We start from the raw sequence: 21106 nt of genomic DNA on the forward strand, positions 1-21106 counted from the left end.
AGTTTTCTTCCAACTCAGCAGGAGTTAGTCGAAACAGATCAACAGGATTTACGCTTCATCAGACAGTTTGTAAACACCCTCAAATCCTCAACAAATGGTGGCCCTGACCAAACGCAAGCGACACCTGGTGGGCGGAACCGGATAATTAAATTGGACGCATTACGGTTGTGCCTTCTTCCGTGTCTCTTTTGAACTATTACAGCTGTCAAGTTAATTCAATCAGTGATGGGTAGACCAAAGTTGCGCAAGCCATTACGGTCTAACACAATTTCGTTTTGAAAACAGAGGCCAGACGATAGCATATTTGGGTCAGTGTTCCTCCTGCGTGCAAATAACAAGGCACGACAGATTGTTGACTATTTTCTGATTTAATCCTCGACAGCATCGTAAGATGGACTGCGTCTTCTGAAGTTGTTCTCACTCAACCAAACATGTATTTATTGACATCAATCACAGCCTTGAATCCCATCTCAGCAAGCTAATAAGATTTAATTTAACGGATGCCTGACCACCCGCAATGTATAGGACCTAGTAGTGTTATGTACTAGTAACCACCGCGACCAGTTGACCAGCTTCTTCCGGTAGTGTACAAATGTTTCGTAAAAAGTGCATTGGTTACTCACAAAAACAGTTAATGGCTTAGGGGAGCTAAGCTTATCTTACTGACTGCATCTGTGACCTCAGGAATTCACCGTGGTGTGTGACGTATATCCCGTCAAGCGATTAGGTGAACCACTTCCGCAAAGTCTACCAACTTTGCCACCTGGGGCTAGCCGAGTGTTTAGCCATCCAAGCGTGAATACATTCGGGGCAGTTGGTTTCCTCAAACTGTACAATGCTGGGGTAATCAGACAAACTGTTGAATGAGCTGTTGTCACACGTCTTTCGTGGACACAGGACGACCAACCAACCTGTCTTGTAGTACCAAGGCTGACTGAATCAGGCACGGTTTAGCAACACATCCGTCAGAAATGGGGGTAGGAAAACTTGTCCTCGTGTATGTTAACAGCAGTTGTACTATGATGGATGTCTGAAACAGTGCAGCACTAACTTGGACAGTTTAACTTAACCTTCGATATTCCTACCTATTGCGCGTGGACGTTTGCGGTTGATGGGCTATGTTGACCGGAAGAATCACCCGATTCTGTTTTAGTAGGCGGTGAAAAATGAATGCAGCAGCCTATTTTTCATTATGAAAGTCCACGACTGACACTAACCCTAAACGACGTTCTCCCTCAGGGCAGAAGGTCCTCCAGGAGACAAATCCCCAGATTATTTCAATTTTTGGCTGGTCTTTGGAGGACTAGAAGAGATTTATGTTCGTCGCTATCTTGCGGCTGTCTACGTTGGAGGTGTGGACCGCCCGTATAGGTTCTTACGGAGGAAGATTATATACGAGCGATTAGGGTATAGAAAACCGAATTCCACTTTTGTTGGAAGGTAATCGCCCCCACGACCCGCCATGATCTCAAACTGTAACTGATGACGGTCGCTCCGTCCTGGGAGGACCTCTATAAACAGTTTGAAGGCATCAAAAACAAGCTAGAACCGTAATTGCAATTTCCTCCTGCAGCTGAAGTCGATCGATGTTGAAAATCCAAGAATCACCACAGAGCTGTTTCAGCCGTCTTGACATAGACTACTGCTGAGTTTGATGTAAATTCTTTGACAGCCTAATAGCGGTTTCTCCTTTCTTGGGATGCACAGACAACGCTTCCTACTTCAGTTGGAATGATGTGCAAAACTTCGGAGTATTTGTTCTTGACATAACACTTGTAAGTTTTTATCCTTGTTGAGAATGACCGGCTATGTTCGTATCACGAACCCTCAGAAACCCACAATGTCCTGGTTGATACCTCGAACTTGTAAAATCCATCAACGACTATCAATGTGAAGATAGTTCCGTAAAAATGCTTTCTCTCATATGAAAATGAATTCGTACGACGCTTGCTGAATAATGCACTTGTGGTGCTCAAGATGGATTACTGATCGTAACGACAGCTAAACACTGCGTCCTTTCCAGCGCCTTTGGCAATACCACTTGGGCTAATCATCCTCGTTTGCGACCTCATTTTGCATCCAGGCACAGTTCTACACCAGCCGTAAACAATAAATTGACATCTATTAGCTGTCCGGTGGATGGGTTTCAGTTGTTGGAGCAATTAGCCACTATTCTCCACTGACAGATGGCACCCCCACCCTGCGGAACGTGAGAAAAACAATGAACCCTCTTTCCTACTGTTGCCACATTGATGTGGCCACAAAGACCACATAGACTTTGTGTGCAATAACCGTATATCTGCTAAAAGCATCTTAACACGTGCACTCATTTATTTGTTTGACAGGTTGACCTTTTCCAGCAAAGTATCGCGAAGACGATGATTTACCGGTAGGAAAAACGCTGGGCCACCTGTTGAAAGTAACCCTAGTTTTGTTACAAACAAATGGCGGAGAGTGAAACAGGCGGTAATTGAAAGGGACTCTGAATTAGTTTTGGTGAGATCATGGTGAAATTATACCTTTTTCTAACCTGTGTATTCAGTTCAGCCTGGACGTCCCACCGCCTAACATGGCAGGTAATGGAACGGTTTATGTGCTAAAAAGAAAACGCACATTCGACATTTCTGGTTCAAAACATTTAGCTGAATTGCTTTTCTATGTATCCAGATTACGTTGCAACAATCCTGATGGTCTTCCATCGGAGAGGAAAGTTTCTACCCACTTAGAGCGATCCCTCAGAAGCGTACGGAAGCAATAAGCCATTAGACTCGGTGTTACTCCGAGAAAAGTGTGGAATTAGTGGAATCCAAAAATATCCTGATGAGTTCTGCTTGGATCATTGTTACACGTAATTTCTGCACTTTATTTGTTCTTAAACTATCGGGTTGTGCGTCCGAATGAACAACGAAACTGCTGGAAATCGGTCAGCCCACTTGTATGCTATTCTACAAGCTCCCAATCAGCGATCACCGGTCATCCGGTGACGTATCGCGATATCTCGAATATCGTAGCGACTGAAACATTAGGCCGCCTGGTGCATCACATTCGGTTGTCTGAAAACATCACAAACGAGAGATTCAGCCGTGTTCCAGGTGAATCCCTCGAGAAACCAAATTAGTTTGCAAATGAGTGTATTTCGCTTGTCGGAAGATGTTTTAGGGACCATGGCTTCTATAGCTATAATGCTGGTAGAGCAATAGAGGGCGTAAGGAACAGTCTATCCGAAAAAATAGCTCCTAGGTCATTCAGCATAGAAAATATGTTCTTAAAGTTCTGGTGTGAGTCACCTACCTGTCCAGCTAAGTTTGTGCTTGTTCCCTTTTCACTTGCGAAACAGAATACGTTCCTCCTAGGCAAGAATGTGCCTGTCAACTGGCATGCGTGTATTCCAACCAATTACGCTTTCATATGCAGCCAAAATAACTGGTGTGGCACAAAAAATGGGGAATGAGTGCGAAAATCGTATGTCTGACGCATTTTGACGATTGAAAACGTCTCGGTTTCCGTTGTGACGATGACAGTGCGTTAGTCGTGGCTTCAAATGCCACTAGCCCTTATTCCAACTGTAAAGTATGTGGGCGAGTCTGGTTTTCCGGGAGATTATCGGTTCCATTCATCTGAGTTAGTTGAATCAACAACTTTAAACAGCATTTGCAATCAATCAAATACTCTCGTTTGCAAACTAACCTGGTCTTAACTGGGAATTCAACCGATTCCGGTTAAATTTCTTGTTTTTGATGGTCTCCTCCAACTGAATGTGCTGCACGAGGCCGCCCGATGCTTCATTTGGTATGATATTCGAGATGTCTCAATATGTTGTAAGGACGTAATACACTACTCATATGCTCGAAAACCCGCTACCGCTTTACCCTTTTGAGGGCTCAGCAAACAAGCACAGTCCCCGAGCCTCCTTCAGCATTGTGTTCTGTTTGAACCCAGATTGGACAGAATACGCCAGATACCATCATTTCTACGGGATACTCATCTGAATTCAGCTGGCTCATTTGTGATGGTCTTACTCTAACTGCATCTGTCTGATGAGCCTCAAGGAGTGCAAAACCATGTTTAGTGTCGAAAAGTTTCCAGCAACCTTGCGAGTAATGTGTTACGTCTAGCATTAGAAACGATTCACTCGTTCACACATCATCAATGCCAAGACGTGACAGCAAGAGAGGTGAAACCATGCATGTTTCTTCACTGCAGAGACGACGTGTACAATCTATTATGTCTTAAAATTAGCAAGTAAAGTGTAGTCTGGATGAGTTTATCCATCAAAATCATATCGGAAGTATCATATGGAAGTATCCATGAGGTACACAGCGAAACTGAAACCCATGACATCAGCAACAGACCTGACACTTCCATACGCGTTAGAATAAGATTTCGTTGGAAGAATCAGAGTGAATGTCCTCAGTAAAACCTTACTTCTCTGCAAAAATTTTAGTTTAGTGTTCTCGTCAAAAGGATAGATGAAAAACAGACCGTTATGGTGAGGAAGTCCTTGTAAAGGTCTTTATACACGTCATTTGGATATCAAACCTCACAGTAGGGTGTTATAAATCTTGATTTGTGAGAGTAATAAATTCGTAATTTGTCACCTATGGTGGTAACAATGTTCAAAGCACCCAAAAAAGACACTGGTATGAATTCCGCATCACAATCAAGCACTCATCAAGCCGACAATTAAGCGAACAGGATAAAGTTTGAAATCTCCTCGTAATCTCTGATCAGACATTTAGATGTATGTAAGGTTCTTCGAACAAGTATACCGGTTACTTGGAGGTTTTTTCGGCATAACGGGCGGAAGCTAGTCACCGATATGACGCACAATGACTGTCTTCGCTCTCGGCCCAATTTCATTTAAATCAGTAAGATTTGAACTCTGTCTATTTATTATAAGTTATCGGCCATAATCCGAGGCCCTACATTGGCTTGTGTCATGTGCGTAACGCTGAACCGAGAACGAACATTCTTTTGACGCTGTTGTGCAGTTCTATGAGTGCTAAGCAGGGCACTGATACATGCAACTTGGTACCGCCATTGATGAGTCTCTTTTTGAGAGCTGTTGCCGACAGAATTTATGGGACAGAGTATATTCTGACGGCCTCCCAAGTAAGAAAGTAACCGGAATTCAGTGGAGTTAGATGTTACCTGCTCGACCAAAACCGTCAGAGTTACACAGGACTACTGGTCAGACTAGATGAAGCGACACAGAAAAGCCCTAAGTGTGGCAGGAAGGCTTAATTTTCATTCAACTTTTGTCAGATTCGGCATGCTGATTGCGCAAAATTTGAACTGACGGAAGCCTCACATTTGGGTCACTACCTGGATAACCAAGCTAGCAACTAAACATCAGAAGAGATGGTAACCCAACCTTAATCCACTCTAAACCGAACACAACTGAAGCATCACCCATCCGGCACAGTCGAGTATAGATGAGGCGTTATGGATAATGGACACTCCAGGCAAACACATTAGTTGTGTCTGTTCCATATCCGAGTGAAACTTAATCGCATTGTGTGCCAATCCAACTTGCTCTTCAAATGGACAGTCGCCTGAGGGGATGCACACTTATTCACCGAACGACTCAACATGTAAATAACCAGACAAGATGGATGGTACTTGTAACCTCCCCAGTTGTATTACACCGGCTAACTATGAACAGTTCACTGGCCATCTGGCGTGGACCCGTCATTCACAGGAGACAGCGAGAGTTCTAAATTAGTTGAATCAAGTAATAAAACTTTATGATGTTGAAAGCCTGACCTCCAACACGGTAGCGTACAGCCCAATTGTTTCAAAGACTATAGGGACACTTTTTGCCCGATTTATGTCAAGTTCAACACGGAATGACTACAAAAACTCTCACCTGATGCAGTTGAGTAATCACCTGTAAAAAGATCTAAGTGTAATTCGACAGAGTTCATCGCAGCGGATGATGTGCACGGAAATGAATCTTTTTTATTGTGGGTGAGGCTGGATGACGGAATTCATTGTTGTTTCACATCACAAACTCCACTCTCGTGTGGTATCCTTTCTAAGTTAAAAATGCAATCTATATTCGCAATCGAAAGCGTTGTACAGACCGAAATAAAATGGGTTGACTGAGGTACGTGCTGAATAGCGGAATAATGTATCCTGTTACAAACACTCTTCAGGTTCCAGTAATGCAATCTATATTCGCAATCGAAAGCGTTGTACAGACCGAAATAAAATGGGTTGACTGAGGTACGTGCTGAATAGCGGAATAATGTATCCTGTTACAAACACTCTTCAGGTTGCAGTAAAATTTCTCAGCGGGTCTCCGATGAATAAGAGCCGAAGAGAGGTGATACAAATAAGGTTGGTTGTTTTAAGCGCCCTAAGACGTCCCTTGACACCACCCCACTGATTCCCAGCGGGGACGGACGTGTTCAGGCGGTTGATCATCTCAGCCACAGCATTAGCTTGAATGAAGAATTATGCCTATTTTCGGGAACCTTGTGACTCCTCACCTATAGCTCTCCAACAACACCAGCCACTGTACATGGAGGGGTGATCTCCTGTACGTCCTCTTGCGTTTACTTTGTTCACACCACCGACTAACTAGCCATTGTGGGTTCTTCATTGAAAGACTTATTTTGCGTGATGCTGTCGGCTGGTATATGAAGCGATTGGAGGTCAGGAAGTGCGGGGAAAGAAGACATGGGCGAACAAAGCCCAGTCAGCCTCTAGAAAATGAACAAAGCTTTTTTTCATGAAGGAAACTACTCACTTCTTTTGCTGCTGTCGGCTGGTATATGAAGCGATTGGAGGTCAGGAAGTGCGGGGAAAGAAGACATGGGCGAACAAAGCCCAGTCAGCCAGCCTAAAATGAACAAAGCTTTTTTTCATGAAGGAAACTACTCACAAGGTTGATGAAAGCTCTTTGACAGCCCACGATCGGTTTCGCTCTTCTTTGGGCTCATCAGGTAGGGGCAGTCCCGGAGTTTCCATCAAACTTATGCTCTAATTGAACCCAAAATGGACTGTTTTCGAGAAATACACTCATTCGGAAATCAATTTGGTTTTCACGAGAGACTCAAATGAATCTATCGTTTACGATATTCTACAACTGAATGTGCTGCACACAGGCCGCCTCATGATTCACTTGGCACGATATTCGAGATATCGCAGTGTATTTCCATGAGGAAAACTACTCACAAGGCTGCTGAAAACTCTTCGACAGCCCACGACCGGCTTCGCCCTTCTTGGGGCTCATCAGGTATACTGCGATATCTCGAATATCGTGCCATGAGGTGGCCCGTGTGCAGTACAGTCGTAAACGAGAGCTTCAGTTGAGTCTCTCCTGAAACCAAATTGATTTGCAAATGAGTGTATTTCTCGAAGGTTTATTTTGTTCACTCAGTGGTGGATCCGCCGTCGGGGATAGCTTCCATTAAGCGAGAACAACACTATACTAACCAGTTTGTCTTCAAGTCGTTGATACCATCATCTGAAATAGTATTAATCGGTTGCGTACGCATTGGCAAGAACTTTTGGTGACTGAAAGACGTTTTCGATCCAAGGATGCATATGGACATCAGTTAGACCTTGTTTCGTGTTTGACGACTACTTGGTTAGCTGAGAAAAGTGACCCATTTAGGTTGGGTTGGGTGAACCAATCCAGCCCGATGGGAAAAAATTGGAAACGGATCAGGTAGTGAACCAATTCTGTTCGACCGAAAATGTACAGCTAAATTAAACAAGACTTGACGGTGAGAAAACATTGCCAGCTGGCACTTTCGATCTGCAAACTGACGGCTAAAACGTCGGCTTCTCATCAATCTGTTGCCATGTCGTAAGCAGGCCATTAAGTAAGGTTGGTCCGTCGGAACTCACGTGGGATTTTCTAGTGTCAGTGTTCACCTGGTCTACACCAGATCTGAATGGTTTGACATCCGTACACTTCAGCTACAGAGTGTCCACGGAATCCATCAGGTGACCTCGCGAGGTCACTCAACTTCAGCTGGCTAGTGGCCGCGACTGATATACTATTTGTTTGACTCTAAGAAGACTCTAAGGCCTGTACGTCAGACGACATGGTGTTGGTCTGGATTTGAAACATTCTTTTACGCGACTGTTATCTATCTTTAAAGCGCCACGTGTCTGTCAGTTGGGTGCTGGCACATTTCTCCGGTTGATCCAGTTTCAGGCGAGTAGCATAAATGGTATGTAGTATGGTTTATACCAGTATTATATGGTCTCGATTAAACACTAAAGAACCACTTCCTCCGAGTAAAGTTACCAATAATTCCAAATCACACTGCGTTTAGGCAGATTTTTGTAGATATCTGTAGCAAATTACAGTGCAATATCGTCCTAGCGATCGAATCACAATGGGGAGTTTCCAAACCGACTAAAAAACAGTAGTGCTTACCATATGAACCAGCTGTACATCGAGTTTTATTGGGATTTTCTTATTTTATGCCAAATGCACCTGCCAACGCTGTAATATGAAACTGTGTGAACTAGCTCGTTACCGGGGCGGGGTTGGTAACCATGGCAGTGTGACGACTAATTAAATTGCCCAAACTCACACCCGCATCCCCTGTAACCCTAGTTGCCCTACACTGCAATCAGTCGGTAAACAAAAGGAGCGGAAGAGAAGCTTATGTGTCAGACGGAAGGAGAAACACCGCACTGAGCACATGTTCACGCTCCTATTGTTCATGGTGTTGTGAAAATTAGCTGAATCATTCGTAACTCGCACAGAGAATATTGCATTAGGTCAAATGAAAATCACAAAAGGCTGGAGCACCGGGCTCCCTCGGTATCTATTTGCTGGGGAAATTTCTTGAATGCGTCCGATTTACACCGTTGTGAGAGGGAAAATGTCTGATTGATCAGAAGGATTGTAGGTGTCCAGGGTCCGAATTTCTAATTCGAGCTGAGTTCCGCCTTAACTGATGAAGCTGGGCACTTCTAGTCGAATGAGTCACTGGACTTTGTGGTCCCTCAGTCACGTATGGGCGGTCTGGTCATCGTCAGATGGAAACAACTGTTGAGTTTTGGCGATGAGTGTGACTGACGAACCCCAATAAAGATGAATATGCTCAGAATGATCGGTAACTTCCCAGTACAGGTCTGCCTTACTTTACCCGTGGCTATTGATCATACACAAGTTCGACATAAGGTCAATGTGTAGGATTTTGGGTATCACTGGTCATTCAAGGAACACTTCAGATGTGGAGAATTGTCAGGTTTAAAAAAAAGACAACTATTGATTTTTGGCGATGAGTGTGACTGACGAAGCCCAATAAAGATGAATATGCTCAGACTGATCGGTAATTTTCCAGTACAGGTCTGCCTTACTTTACCCGTGGCTACTGATCATACACAAGTTCGACATAAGGTCAATGTGTAGGATTTTGGGTATCACTGGTCATTCAAGGAACACTTCAGACGTGGAGAATTGTCAGGTTTAAAAAAACAAGCTACGTTCACAAGAGCTACTACGGATAAAAACGAATAATCATTCGGCCTCCATAAACAGCCTTTACATCGTCAAATCGATGGCGGAACATCATAACTAAGGAAATGACTTGAGTCTCTAACATCATCTTGGAAATCAAGTGACTCTTGTTAAGCAAACTACCATTCAGCGTAGTTGACTGAAATTAGAACCCTTTCATTGGTCAAGAGCTGCACTTGAGCGCGTAACATTGGTGTTGTTTTCTACTAGACCGTTTAGCAATTCATATTACCCACGCTAGCATTGATTTGAAGCCCCTAAGTTAACTTGTTGGTCTAAATTTTGACCTGCAAGTCCAATTGTTTATCACACATCTAACAGCATACCTTAAGTCACTGATGCACTGAGGTTGACTCGGACCAGTTACATTGTGTTATACCACTTTTCGTTGTATCGGGCCGTTTGAGGACCATTATAAATCTTACTCAGACGAACCATATATCCCAAGATAGGTTTCCTTCCCTAGCTTAACCGGTGAACATTTCATCTGGCGTAAAAGCTGAACTTTGAAGGACCTCTCACAAAATATTGGAGTGACACCTGAAGAAGTTCTGATCAATGGAAGATAACGAAACCTGGTTTCAGAAATTTAGGTATAGACCAGAGCTATTCGACCTATATTTTTCTATCACCGTCGTTTCAACTATCCATACCCCCTAAACAGATGGAACCTATTAATTGTAAGAAAGGGTGGATTTTGAATGACAGATGAAACAAGCAAACGCATATTGACGAATAAAAAGAAAAACGACGTTGGTCGTCCGTGATGGCTTGCAGGCTTAGCTACCCAAACTTCATGCATTCTATGTTGGGATATGCTGATACCCTCTTTTTGCTATTGTAAGCGAACCAAGCTGGGAAGACTGTCGAACTGATTGTAAATACCTCCCGCTCCAAGCTCTTACACAAAAGAAAGCACTCCTGAAAGCCTCCATGGAGTGTGAGCACTCTCTAGCTGAGAGTAAGGAACGCATTCTAGGATGGGAATACCGACTTCATTGAAGACCACTGGTTAAGTAGATGTACACTAGTCGGAAAAACAAGCAGGTCTTTGGGGAGATACACTTTTTTTCGTAATTTTCGGTTACACAGTTTCCTGGCATTGGAATGCTGTTTCTTTCCTTTCAGCAATCAACAATTTGGTTTCGATAGCTATGGCGACGTCATCAATGATAAGATTTTTTGACTTCACCACAATCAGTGGACGCAGCATTTTGAGGAACAAACCGAATTATTCGTGAAGTCAAATCAGATCTTCTAGAGCGCTTAACTTGATTACAATGCACCCTAGCGACAAGCCTGTGTTCAACATGCACCTGACCACCCGTATAATCAGGTTAAAACTTTACAGCTAATGTGCATAGGTTTGCACATGCATGTGAGATCGCCTTATTTATTTGAGCTTACAGTGAAAGCACTATTCATCTTTTAGCCCAAACTTAGTGGTGATTCGTTGCGGTCCATCACGCAAGCAGACAACCGTTAATGACGTCGACTCCATCTGTCTTATTAGCAATCTCCTTGTTGTGGAAAGCTTATTGGATTACAGTGGTTCGCTGCTGACCTTTGCGAAACTAGTCACACTAATTTATGGTCGCTCCCGCTTTGCTTTGTACATTGTCTGGAGGTCAAAAGTGACATAAAGATGAAGATAAATGCATAAGAGTTGTGCTAACCTGGGTTCCGTTTCATTATTCCGATTAATCTGATATGCTTATCATAGGTCAGGGAACTCTATTCAGAACTGTTTTAATGATTCAACGCTCAGCTATCTTCGATTGCCATCCTACATAACATGAATGTTTCTCACATCTAGCTGAGTCCAGTGAGACACGCGTCCTAGTCTGTGTCGACTCAAACACACTTGACAACGCTGCGATATGAAGACAACCAGCCTCCCCACTCCAACTCTGGTCAAGTGAAGCACCGACAACCTGGTCTTTATTGTTTTGACTTGCAGTCTTATGTCCGTCGAATAAGAATTAAAGTAACAAGCAATACAAATATATTGACGAAATACACTACCTAGTAAGTAAAGTTGGTGTTAATGAGAAACTTACAAGAATCTCACCTGAGTCACCAATTTGTAAAATTCATCTGCTGAAAGTACTGTGTAAACACCGCATCGTGTTCCAGCCGCTACGAAATTTGGGGCAACATTTCTTGACACAACACTACTTATAAGGTTACTAAGAACTCTTCGACAGCAGAAGTCCGGTATCGCCCTTCTTAGGGTTCATCAGGTAGGCGCAGTCCTTAAGTTTCTGTCTACCTGATGCTTTACTTGAGCATCGAATTGTACGCCATTAGCCAAACACACTGGCTTGGAAATTAATTTGATGTTAATTGGTCATATATTAGTGAGCCACCAAGAAGTGTGAAGAGTTTTCAGAAGCCTTGTATGTAACATGTTGCGTCAACAAAACAAAGCAGCTGCTTTTGTGGAATCAGTTTATTATAGCGCGAGGTAGGGCAATTTAATTTGAGCGTTCCCCTGCTTTGTGTATAGATTCAAGTGCAATTGTGGTTCCACCACCATCATTATTACCTCAACGAACCCTCAATAAGCACACCTTGAGGAGTCTTACCAAAGTTTGGAGCACGCGAATCGAAATGCGGCTTAGTCAACTTGATATCATACGCAACACAGAAATAGCGATTCCAAGAAGGCGTCGATCCAAGTGAAAGTGCTAGCATTTTGGTTTCCTTGTAGAAGTAACAATATTAAACAGGGTATGGCTATTTGCATCATGTGGGTCGATGCAGAGCCCATTTGCCTCCGAGGTGACAGAATGTGAACTCTAGACAAGCTGTGGATTCAAGAATAGAAGAACACTGCTGACGCATCATAGGAAGTCGCCACTGAAGAACAGTTATTTTGGGGAATATGCACTCATTTGCAAGCTAATTTGGTTTTTCGAGAGACTCGCCTGGAACCCAGTTGAATCTCTCGGTTTTGATGGTTCCAGGCAACTGAATGTTATAAATTGTTTGGAAATATCGTTTAGTCGGGAGTCAGTCGCGAAGTTAAACCCAAATCGAACAGGGTCATGATGAGTTACTTTTTAATGATTCATTTTGAAGACTAGTGACAAAGATTGAATTACTCTATTGTCAACATTCCGTTGAAGGTATTGCGCTTAGCATAGTTAGCTTCTTTTCAGGTAGAAAAATCCACTAATTTGGGGGGCTTTTTGCCAAAACTATCTGTCCCTCGGCAAGTGGAACATTATTTGACCGTTTCTTGACATATGCATTGCTTCGAAATGCGTGTCATACGTGCGAGTGGGTTAAATTGAATTTAGATTGCTCCATCGCGCCGTGTTAAATCTTCTCGGACAAAAAACTAACAGTTCGGCGAAGTAACAATCAGGGAAATCGGCCCAACATCGTAGAGCAGGTCAAACAAATGCTGTGAGTTGCATTTGTCATGTCCTTGCCTGTCTGAGTATGATTCAGTCCACTTCGCTCTACTCAACGAGCAGAATCAAAGCAGGTTCACAGATGAAACACTCAATCACTTTTTCCTACCTGAGTCTCGGTCCGCAGCGATAGAATATTTAGAGATTGATTGCTAAATAGTTTTATCCACAGTTATTAATTCATATAAAAAAATACTGGCTCGGAAAATTCGTTACTCTCAAGATGCTACATGAGTGAAGGTCCTCTATAAACTGAGGCCATCCGGTTGGCAAGAAAAAGTCGATAACTATCAGAAGCCCTTACTTCATCAACGTGTTCCTTGGACAGACTTTCCTCATAAAAAGTGGATACCATAAGAATGTCCAAGTGAACAGGACTGTGAACTTAACCATGGAGGTAGAAAAATACTTGTATAACCATAAAAACATTCTGAATTTCTGGTCAGCACGAAACACGTAATGAACTACTTCTCAAGATTACCAACATATTTCCTCTTTAAGAAAAAGCGATCAGTGAAGTTGGTCCACTACCAATAACTTTATTCAACGACCTCTGCATGATGGAATCGCAGTGCTAGTTGCCAGGAGATAAAATGCTCTACTCACATGGAACGCCTGGATTTGGCAATGGTCAGCTCATCCATGGATTTTGCTGATTTGTCACACAAGTAATCTTCCTATCTACAGGGAATCAGATTATTCCAGGTTTTTGAGTCAAACGGCGTACTTGTTCTATGGTCGTTCAAAATCGCCTTTTCTCTGCTGTAATCAATCCTCGAGTACTACATTAGCCCAGTTTTCTTCAATTCATTTTATCACGTGACTGTTGGATTATTTTATACAACGATAGAATAACTATCGGTTGCAACAAATGCCAAGTTCTGTCCATACAACTATAGTCACACCTTTCTCTCACTTGTTAAAACAAATTTTTGTGAAAGAAATCCTGGGGCTAACCATAAGGGATATATGAAGACTCTGGATTGTGCACGTCTGGTAGCGACCACCAATTACAAACTTGCTAAATTTGAGGAAGCAACAATATTAACATATGGAGCATGTTGTGGAGGTGCAGGAGCTATGATCAAGCCGAGAGTTCGGAAGTAACCTAAAAGAAAAGTCCTTAAGTTGACTGATGGCCTATATGAACGTCAACCGCGGGTGGTAGGACTCCGTCCGTGAGATTCACGGACAATACAACTCTGACCTATCGACTTCGAACAGTCTGCTCATCTTTGGCCATCACATGTCACTTCAAATTTAGACAAGATACTTCCACACGGTTTGCTGATTACCATCGAAAGCAACTTTCCCTGAGGATCTGTACTCGGTGTTGTACTTTGCCTGAAAATGTTATCTCCCCCCGGCTAAACGCTGTCTGGAAAACGTTGGAACTTGCGTGCACACATCAGTTTTCCCTTCGTGATAAAATTTTACGCAATCAAAACTCTTGTTTACCTTGTTAACAACGTCCAGGTTTGTCCACGACTTACCATGATGCATACCATGAAATAAGGCTTCAAAGATACGCCAATTTAAATAACTGTAGACGTAACTCTTTGCCCGCAAATATGCACATTCCCCGGTACATACAGACAGTTAAGTATTTCTACAGCCTAGATGAAGATCTGTGGCACTTGTGGATAAATAAATGCCAGGAGAGAAAACTGTATACTCTTCAGTTACTCTTTCATTTTGAGATGGCCAGTCAGTGGCTATACCTTTGCTAATTTCATAGAGGATTGGAGAGGAACCGCCAAACTAGTTCTTACCGCTAAACGCTGAAATTGCTCTGACAGTGAGGTTTTACTTTCAACGTCAGAACATGCTGGCTTCCACTTCGTTACCTACACCTCAAGCACCTGATTTGACCCTAATGTTAATGTATTCGGCGACCCTTTGGACCCTACGGTATGCAGTCGGCAATTTGGGATCCTCTTCTTACGTTGAATACTGAGTAAACAATAGTACTCGGTTGGCTAAAGCGCTTGGATACTATTTATTCGCTGAAAAGACGTACCAATTAGCTGCTACATATAAAATCGAGCTGAACTCAGGGGGGGCACCTGAGAACTAACTACATAGCCGTTAAGCCACTCGTGGTCGAACGGTCAATTGTTCAACCGCTGGCCGGAAGGCCGTAGGATCGAAAATCCTTTGAGTTTTGTAAGATGCGCACTGCAGATGATTCTCAATAAGAATAAAACAGTTGTACAATACCTAACGGTTTTTCAGCATAGATTGGCTTCACGGACAGAAAACACTTTCAATGAGGACTCAGGATAGCCCACCGTCAGCTTGGGGCTCATCAAGCAAACCTAGCCCCTACTATCCATCAACCCTATTTCTTAGCTGAACACCAAACTTTTAGACGTTTCGGTAAGCATCTGATGACACGCTCAGTTACAAATCACTCGAATCTCTCAATTATATTGCTTATCAGCAAGTTTTATATAGCGGTACGTTAAGAAAAATACGTAGATATAATACACTCATTACCTGTTTCGCCCTTCTGGGAGCTCACCAGATGGGCGCAATCCCCGAGCTTCTATCAACTTTATGTGCTAGTTGTACCAAAATTGCAAGAAATTCAACATATACACTCATTTGCATATCGATTCGCTTTTGACGGGAGACTCCGGTCTATGGTGGGTTTTAGGTGAATCTCCCGCCAAAAACAAACTGGTATTCAGGTATGTCCCAAATGAAACATGAAGTGACCTTTGTGCAGCGTGGTCAGTTGGGGAATGTCATATCAGATGCACTACCTTACGTCATCACTTCTTCTGACCACCCCTAACGAAAGAAAGGGCTTCGATCCAAAACAGCCTCACAGGATTCCCCCATCATGGTTTACGAAAGACTGAGACGTTAAAAGGTTCTCTTGGAAAAAACAAAGAAACGAATGGACAAATATTGCCACGGTAGCACACAAAATAGATAGATATCTATAAAAAACAAATGAGGGAACTCAGTTCATTCTGTACAGTGGAAGATGAGGTAAGTGGATTTATTCTTACATATTTCGGTGATATAAAGTAGGAAGAAAGACATTAGTTAGGCAAGCGCCAGTGTCACCGCATGTGTTATTTCTTCACGCGCGCACATCTTGTTTCGAATATTTTGGGAGCAATTTTCTGCTTTTCTTGCTATCTTGCGGATTCTGTTGCTTCAAGCACAAAATAGGTCTGTTGAAATTCTGTCTAGACAAAGTAGACTTGCCAATAACAATCTGAAGGAAATAATCAAAGAAGTCATTTTAGCGGGTGAGGTTTTCGTCTAACAGAGGGATCTGAAAATCGATAAAACAGTGTAAACAAATGAATATATTCATCCAGCTGGTATTAGCCACTTTTGGCCCTAGTCTGTGGGCAACTTGAAGTTGGCCACTTAAATGGCAACTTAAAAGATCCCCTATGTATACTCTCAACCAACGTGTGACAAACTGAAACGGTATAACTTTTTTCAACGGCGACCGAGCAATTCTCACTTGTTTTCAACAGTTCTATTTAATACACAGTTGAAATGTGAGCAACTGAGGAGATAAATCGTTTCAAACCTTTGACTACCTGTCATCTTAATATTCGCTAGGAGGAATAATGTGCAGACCGTCGACCGTGGAGATTATGGGTTGGTAAGAAAAGGGAAACGTTTGGTAATCAGACGCGGATCAGCGCATGCCCTATCCTTACACTGGTGTTAAGCTATTACACAATGCGCCAAATAGAGAAGCCCATACTTGTCAGGGAACACCACAGTGTCGCTTTTTCCTTTCTCTCATTACCAACTCACTAAATTATCCTTAATTTGCTTTTATCTCGAACGTACTACAGCACTCAGGAGTTAACAAGTTGAGCTAACAACAAACAGGGTAAAATACAAGCGTCACATTTCGGTTGATGAGAGTAATGATAATTGACATACCTTAACGTACCTTAGGTTAACTTCATCTCGAGGGCAGGTGTAGAAGAATGGGTATTCTCTTGAACGAATTGTGAAGTATTCGTTGATCTCCAAGAGCAGTCTGTTTTGGAAAATTAGTATGGCTGGTTAACGATGAGTTACAAGAGGAACCAAAAGCCCAGCCAAAACGGACGTCCATAATTTCCCCAAAAAAACTTATATGCATACATATGTATGTTATCTTTCAGGTTAAAGTTTCGTTGGCTGCTTCTCATTGAAGTGGTATATCCTAGATAAAAGAATATTCGAGTGCAGTAGGTCTCCTATCGACCATCCCAACGCATGCATTGGAAAATAAGTAATCTGTTTACTTCTTCAAAATACAGTTGCATTTTCTTGCCTTTTTCAAAGCTGAAATTGAGTAGGGATAGTATACGCACTAGATTTACTGTCGCGTGGATTCCGGTCAATTATTTCTCTAAGGCAAATAAACTAAGTGGATTGACAACCATAATTGCCTCTCGACTTGTCCAGAAAAATGTAATATAGTTCTATAAGTTTACGTGCGTCTTAAATTACGACGAGTGAGGAAGTAGCTCTGGTGTTAACATGCCTTACAGTGAAACAAAAAGATGGGTTCGTATTGACTTCCACCCACCCAAGCAGTAGTAAATTGCTTCCTCCTTGCTGAAGCCCCGATAAAAGTGGATTTGATTCGCTAGATTTGGCAGATTAGATAACCCCTAAGAGGTCAATCAATAGTGGTCCAGTAACAATGGAGTGAACCCTAAATTTGAACATGTTTCTGCACCAACCGGATAAGAATTAGCAAGTGCCTTGTCGTGATGTAAGGCGTTGGAGTTGAAACTATGGTAAACAGTTTCTTACACTCACTCCTGATTAAAGTTAAAAAGAGCAAAACAGCGGTCCACTTGAATGGTGATTACGATTGCACAAAACTGAATGTGACACCGTATCAAATCCGGAACAAACAGCCACACTGTACTAGATTTTTGGGTTCTCTTGGCCAGCAATTTTCTGCCTGTTTTCATCGCCTGCTTGATTAAACCGAATAAAGACAAGTCGAGTATTTGGAAAACGTGGTTCCGCTGTGCAAGTTTCAGCACTCGGAACTTTACCTAAATTACGTATGTAGGGCAATCGCAGGCAGTAGGAAACTCCAGAACTCCATGAGCTCATAGCTGTAGTCTAACTAGCTGTGCAGATGAACATGAAACAACAGACCAGAACATTTTGTTTTTAGTTCGGCTTTCATTGGCTCTGTTGACGGTGACGAACCATGTTTTGTATGCACAACCCAATGGAGATGTGCACTATTTTTGAACCATGTTGTTTACTCTGTCCGTATGATTAGCAACTCAGAGTACATTTCTTCCTATGTAGCTGGTTTATCCAGGTATATAACATAAACAGACTCAACCCGATTATGGTTTATTAGTTCGCTGGAATGGGCAACGCCGTGGATGGCTCTTTACCTGTGAATGATTCTTCAGAGCACCCTAAATCTTTCCTATTGCCCTCAGGAATTCGTTCAGAAACCGGCGATCAGCATGTCTCATGTGCCTTCGCCAGGCTGGAGCCATGTTATTCCATGTTAATACACCCCAACAAGGAAACTCGGATCGATAAGCGTTCAAAGGTGACTTGAAGTCAAGTTGTCCACAGGGATTGCATCCTGCGAGTGAAGCCGATCTATGACGAAAATCCGAAAAAAACTCCACATCTGTTTAATCCCAATCAGGAATAATCAGTAGTGCGCATCTCACTGATCTCGAGAGCCGTTCCAGTCGGCTACCTGCCAGCTAGTGAATGAAGGTTATACCGATTGGCTACCATTGGCTGGTCTTCTTTGTGAGTAACTTGCAGTTACGTAGAATGTAATGCCACTCACCCCTCAGTAGAGTTACTCACATCACGTGGTCACGCATTAACTGACTTCTCAAATGACGGGTTTACGTAACGTAAGAGGTACTTTATCTACAGGGAGGTTACAGGTGGCTTTTTGGGTAGTGTGACGAGACGGTGGAATTACAACAGACAAACTACAACAAACTGGCTTCGCTTGCGAATTTGAATCTCCACTAAAATCCCTATATATTTCCCCACTTCCATCAAAGTCATGATGTCCCATGAAGTATCCTGTCAGACACTCTCGAGAACTTTCTGAGGCATCTTAGCAAACATAAATTGACAGCTTATCATAACAAGACATACTCTTGTTCTCGTCTGTGGATCTCGAACACTCACCAGCTTTGAGCAAATAACATCTAAAAGCTTCCGTTGCACATTCCAACTCAATGAACTCGATAAGAGGGGCTAACTCATATCGCCATGCAAATATTTTGCAAGAGGAATTACATATGGATCGTGGAACTGTTTACTGTATCGCAGACTTGTAATTTCGCCATGAGAAATCTGGGCTACGTTGGTACAATGCCGCGGTGTATTACAGTGACCCACTGATTAGTTGGAGTGATAACGTGACTGGTGAACTTGACAAGCTGCGTTCAGTTACGGTTTGGATGATGGCATGAACACATTCGGTCTGTGGAGAAGCTGGGCGAAAATAAAACTAACCAGTAAAGTTTGAATGCTACTCATTGAACATTGGCCAGTGTCATTTAAGTTGTTACAAGCTACTGATTAATCTAATACACATGCATATAATACTGGCATTAATTTGGTGAAAAATTACCGTGCAAAGTAAGCTGACGATATCGTCTTTCTTTCAGTGATTTTCTTGGAGCCAATTCTCCAGCGTTTTGTGTCGTCGAACTTTTCGAATCACTGTATGGAAGTTCGGCCCGAGACTTTCGAGTGGTAGTACATTCTATACTCTGATTGGAGGTGATGGAGACGGGACCGTTTGTTTGATTTTCGGGTTGTCTCATGACGATTGGTTTAACCGGAGAATTTTTGGGTACTGATATAAGAGTAGTCCTGGGAGCAGCGGGTAGCCGTTCCGAAGATTGAGTACGTTTTGGATCACAACGACTCTTGTGTTCAGTAACTCCATGCGCGGTGTTATCAGCACAAGAAGCACGTCGAATACGAGCACACCAAAGTCTGAATAAGGTTGGCGTTTTTGAAGTCAGTGTTAACTCTTGCCCATTTGAAAACTTCTCATGCTGCAAATGATGAGTAATATCCGATGCATTCTTACGACAGCTTCCTTTTCTTGGTTGTTCCTTGACTGGAGTTGGTGGTGTAAAGCCACTGGACAGATAACCATCTGAGTGATAACGTTGGGTGTGATAGAATTGTGGAACATAGGATATTTTTGTGTCCATGGCTTCCCAATGCCATCCAGTCATCCACTCCTCGCAAGGTGATGCAGGCATGGAGGAACAAACCGTATTCTTCCACGTGGAACGTTCTGTTGTCCACAGGGTCCTAGCAGCTCCCGTTCTGTCTGGCAGAAAACTCGTCGGTCTTGATGGTGACATCGCGTTCAAATCAAAATTGAATAGTTCACGTAACCGTTCGGCGCTTTGGCGACATGCCTGTTTGGCAGCTTCTTGACATTTGGCACTCACTGCACTTCTATCCACAGAATTACAAGTTGAATCGAAAAACAGGCGCCGATCAGGACAAAGTAGCTTCTTCTCCCCCGGCATGATAGTCGCACGATTGTGGCCCGTGTGCAGTATCGGAACACTGGTTATGAACGTAGCAAACTGTCCACTTCATCGTCAGGCGGCGCGACCTTTCGGCCAATCAGAGCACGTGGCCGTCGGGCGAACATATGAATGTCCACATGTGCCGTCGTGTGCAGCCGATTGGCCACGTGGTGGCCTGGACAGCCATGCAAATTGGAAGGGGGGAGCGGAGAAGTGGGGGGAGCAAGAGAAGACGATCAACAGCAAGGGTACCGCAACATGCACACAACTAGCAAAAAATCTATTCAATCACGTGATTCAACTCAGTTCTAACTGCCTAGCTTGACCACATCTGTATGTTCAGCTGGACTCGCAAACTGAAGAACCGACCATGTGAACTAGGGTGGGAACAAACGGACGTCCGCAACACTCCCATAGCCGGAAATGCATATTTTTAGCTGAATATTAGTTTTGTCACTATGTCCTCGTATGATCACACATTAGGGGAAAGGGACCACGTGCGTATTAATAAAGCGAAATCAATGTATTCACTGATTCGGGAAACCAGTGTACGTTAGTCCACAACTGGTGGTTTATCTTGGTATATATCGTAATTGTTGTAAGCTGAAACTTAGATTCAAATAATGGGATCCACACTGGGCATTTAA

At 42.9% G+C, this 21106-nt stretch overlaps 1 protein-coding gene across 1 annotated transcript; it reads right to left on the reverse strand.

The window, feature by feature from the left end:
• Positions 1-19514: 19514 nt before the first annotated feature.
• On the reverse strand, positions 19515-20456 carry T265_03015 (hypothetical protein; the record flags this gene model as incomplete). Its single annotated transcript, XM_009167405.1, has 1 exon — positions 19515-20456. The coding sequence occupies one exon, from the start codon at positions 20454-20456 to the stop codon at positions 19515-19517; it is 942 nt and encodes a 313-aa protein (XP_009165669.1).
• Positions 20457-21106: the final 650 nt, after the last annotated feature.

Source organism: Opisthorchis viverrini (genome assembly GCF_000715545.1).
Source record: "Opisthorchis viverrini unplaced genomic scaffold opera_v5_41, whole genome shotgun sequence".
NCBI lineage: Eukaryota > Metazoa > Platyhelminthes > Trematoda > Opisthorchiida > Opisthorchiidae > Opisthorchis > Opisthorchis viverrini.